This window comes from Haematobia irritans, unplaced genomic scaffold, assembly GCF_050003625.1.
Source record: "Haematobia irritans isolate KBUSLIRL unplaced genomic scaffold, ASM5000362v1 scaffold_6, whole genome shotgun sequence".
In the NCBI taxonomy this organism is placed as follows: Eukaryota; Metazoa; Arthropoda; class Insecta; order Diptera; family Muscidae; genus Haematobia; species Haematobia irritans.
The window spans coordinates 1,144,920-1,145,925 of NW_027445819.1; the positions used below are offsets into that span (position 1 = coordinate 1,144,920).

The window sequence follows — 1,006 nt, forward strand, 5'->3', positions numbered from 1 at the left end:
AGCAAAATCTACATCATATAACAACATTCCCTTCATATCCAACCTAATACAAAAAAAAAAAAAAACACAAATGCAATATAGTTTATTGATATCAAATAATAAAGAATAAATTCTTGTCAACTGTAAAGTATTGAAAAAAAATTTTCTCTTTTTATAAAAATATTGTGGTCCTGAAAAGGACCGATTGTTTTTGTAAAAAAAGTTGGCTTTTAATATGTCAAAAATTTAAGCACGTTCTCCACGAATACGTCTGGCCAATTGGATATCCTTGGGCATGATGGTGACACGCTTAGCATGGATAGCGCACAAGTTGGTATCTTCGAATAGACCAACCAAGTAGGCTTCGCTAGCTTCTTGCAAGGCCATGACAGCAGAACTCTGGAAACGCAAGTCAGTTTTGAAATCTTGGGCAATTTCACGAACCAAACGTTGGAAAGGCAATTTGCGGATCAACAATTCTGTGCTCTTTTGGTAACGACGGATTTCACGCAAAGCAACGGTACCAGGGCGGAAACGATGGGGCTTCTTGACACCGCCGGTGGCTGGGGCACTCTTACGAGCAGCTTTAGTAGCCAATTGCTTACGAGGGGCTTTGCCACCGGTAGATTTACGGGCAGTTTGCTTGGTACGAGCCATTTTTCACTTTAATTCTTCACTTCACAAGATATGAACACAAACACTGTCAAAACGTTATTACTTGTGTGCCGAGCATGAACGCGCATATTTATAGAAAAATTGAGCGCGCAAACTGTTAGTTAAGGGTGTGTGTAGGGAAAGATTGAAATATTGTATCTTACAGCTGCCTGTATAAACACGAAGTATACACGAACGAACCCGAGGGTAGATCGTGTCATTAATATTAGTAAGCATTTCAGGGCATTTTTGTATAAATAGAAGCGAAATGAGGCTGGAACAGTATTAGTTCTTGTGCATCATTCGTGAAGTGAAATTTAAAAGTGAAAAATGACTGGTCGTGGTAAAGGTGGCAAAGGCTTGGGAAAAGGTG

At 39.5% G+C, this 1,006-nt stretch overlaps 1 protein-coding gene across 1 annotated transcript; it reads right to left on the reverse strand.

Annotated features, from left to right (window-relative positions):
* Positions 1 to 225: 225 nt before the first annotated feature.
* On the reverse strand, positions 226 to 636 carry LOC142242723 (histone H3). Its single transcript, XM_075314282.1, has one exon. It carries the CDS (start codon positions 634 to 636, stop codon positions 226 to 228), a length of 411 nt encoding a protein of 136 aa, XP_075170397.1.
* Between the last annotated feature and the right edge of the window lie 370 nt (positions 637 to 1,006).

Excerpts from the sequence above, each read along its gene's own strand:
- LOC142242723 (XM_075314282.1), bottom strand. The coding sequence starts at position 636 with ATGGCTCGTACCAAGCAAACTGCCCGTAAATCTACCGGTGGCAAAGCC.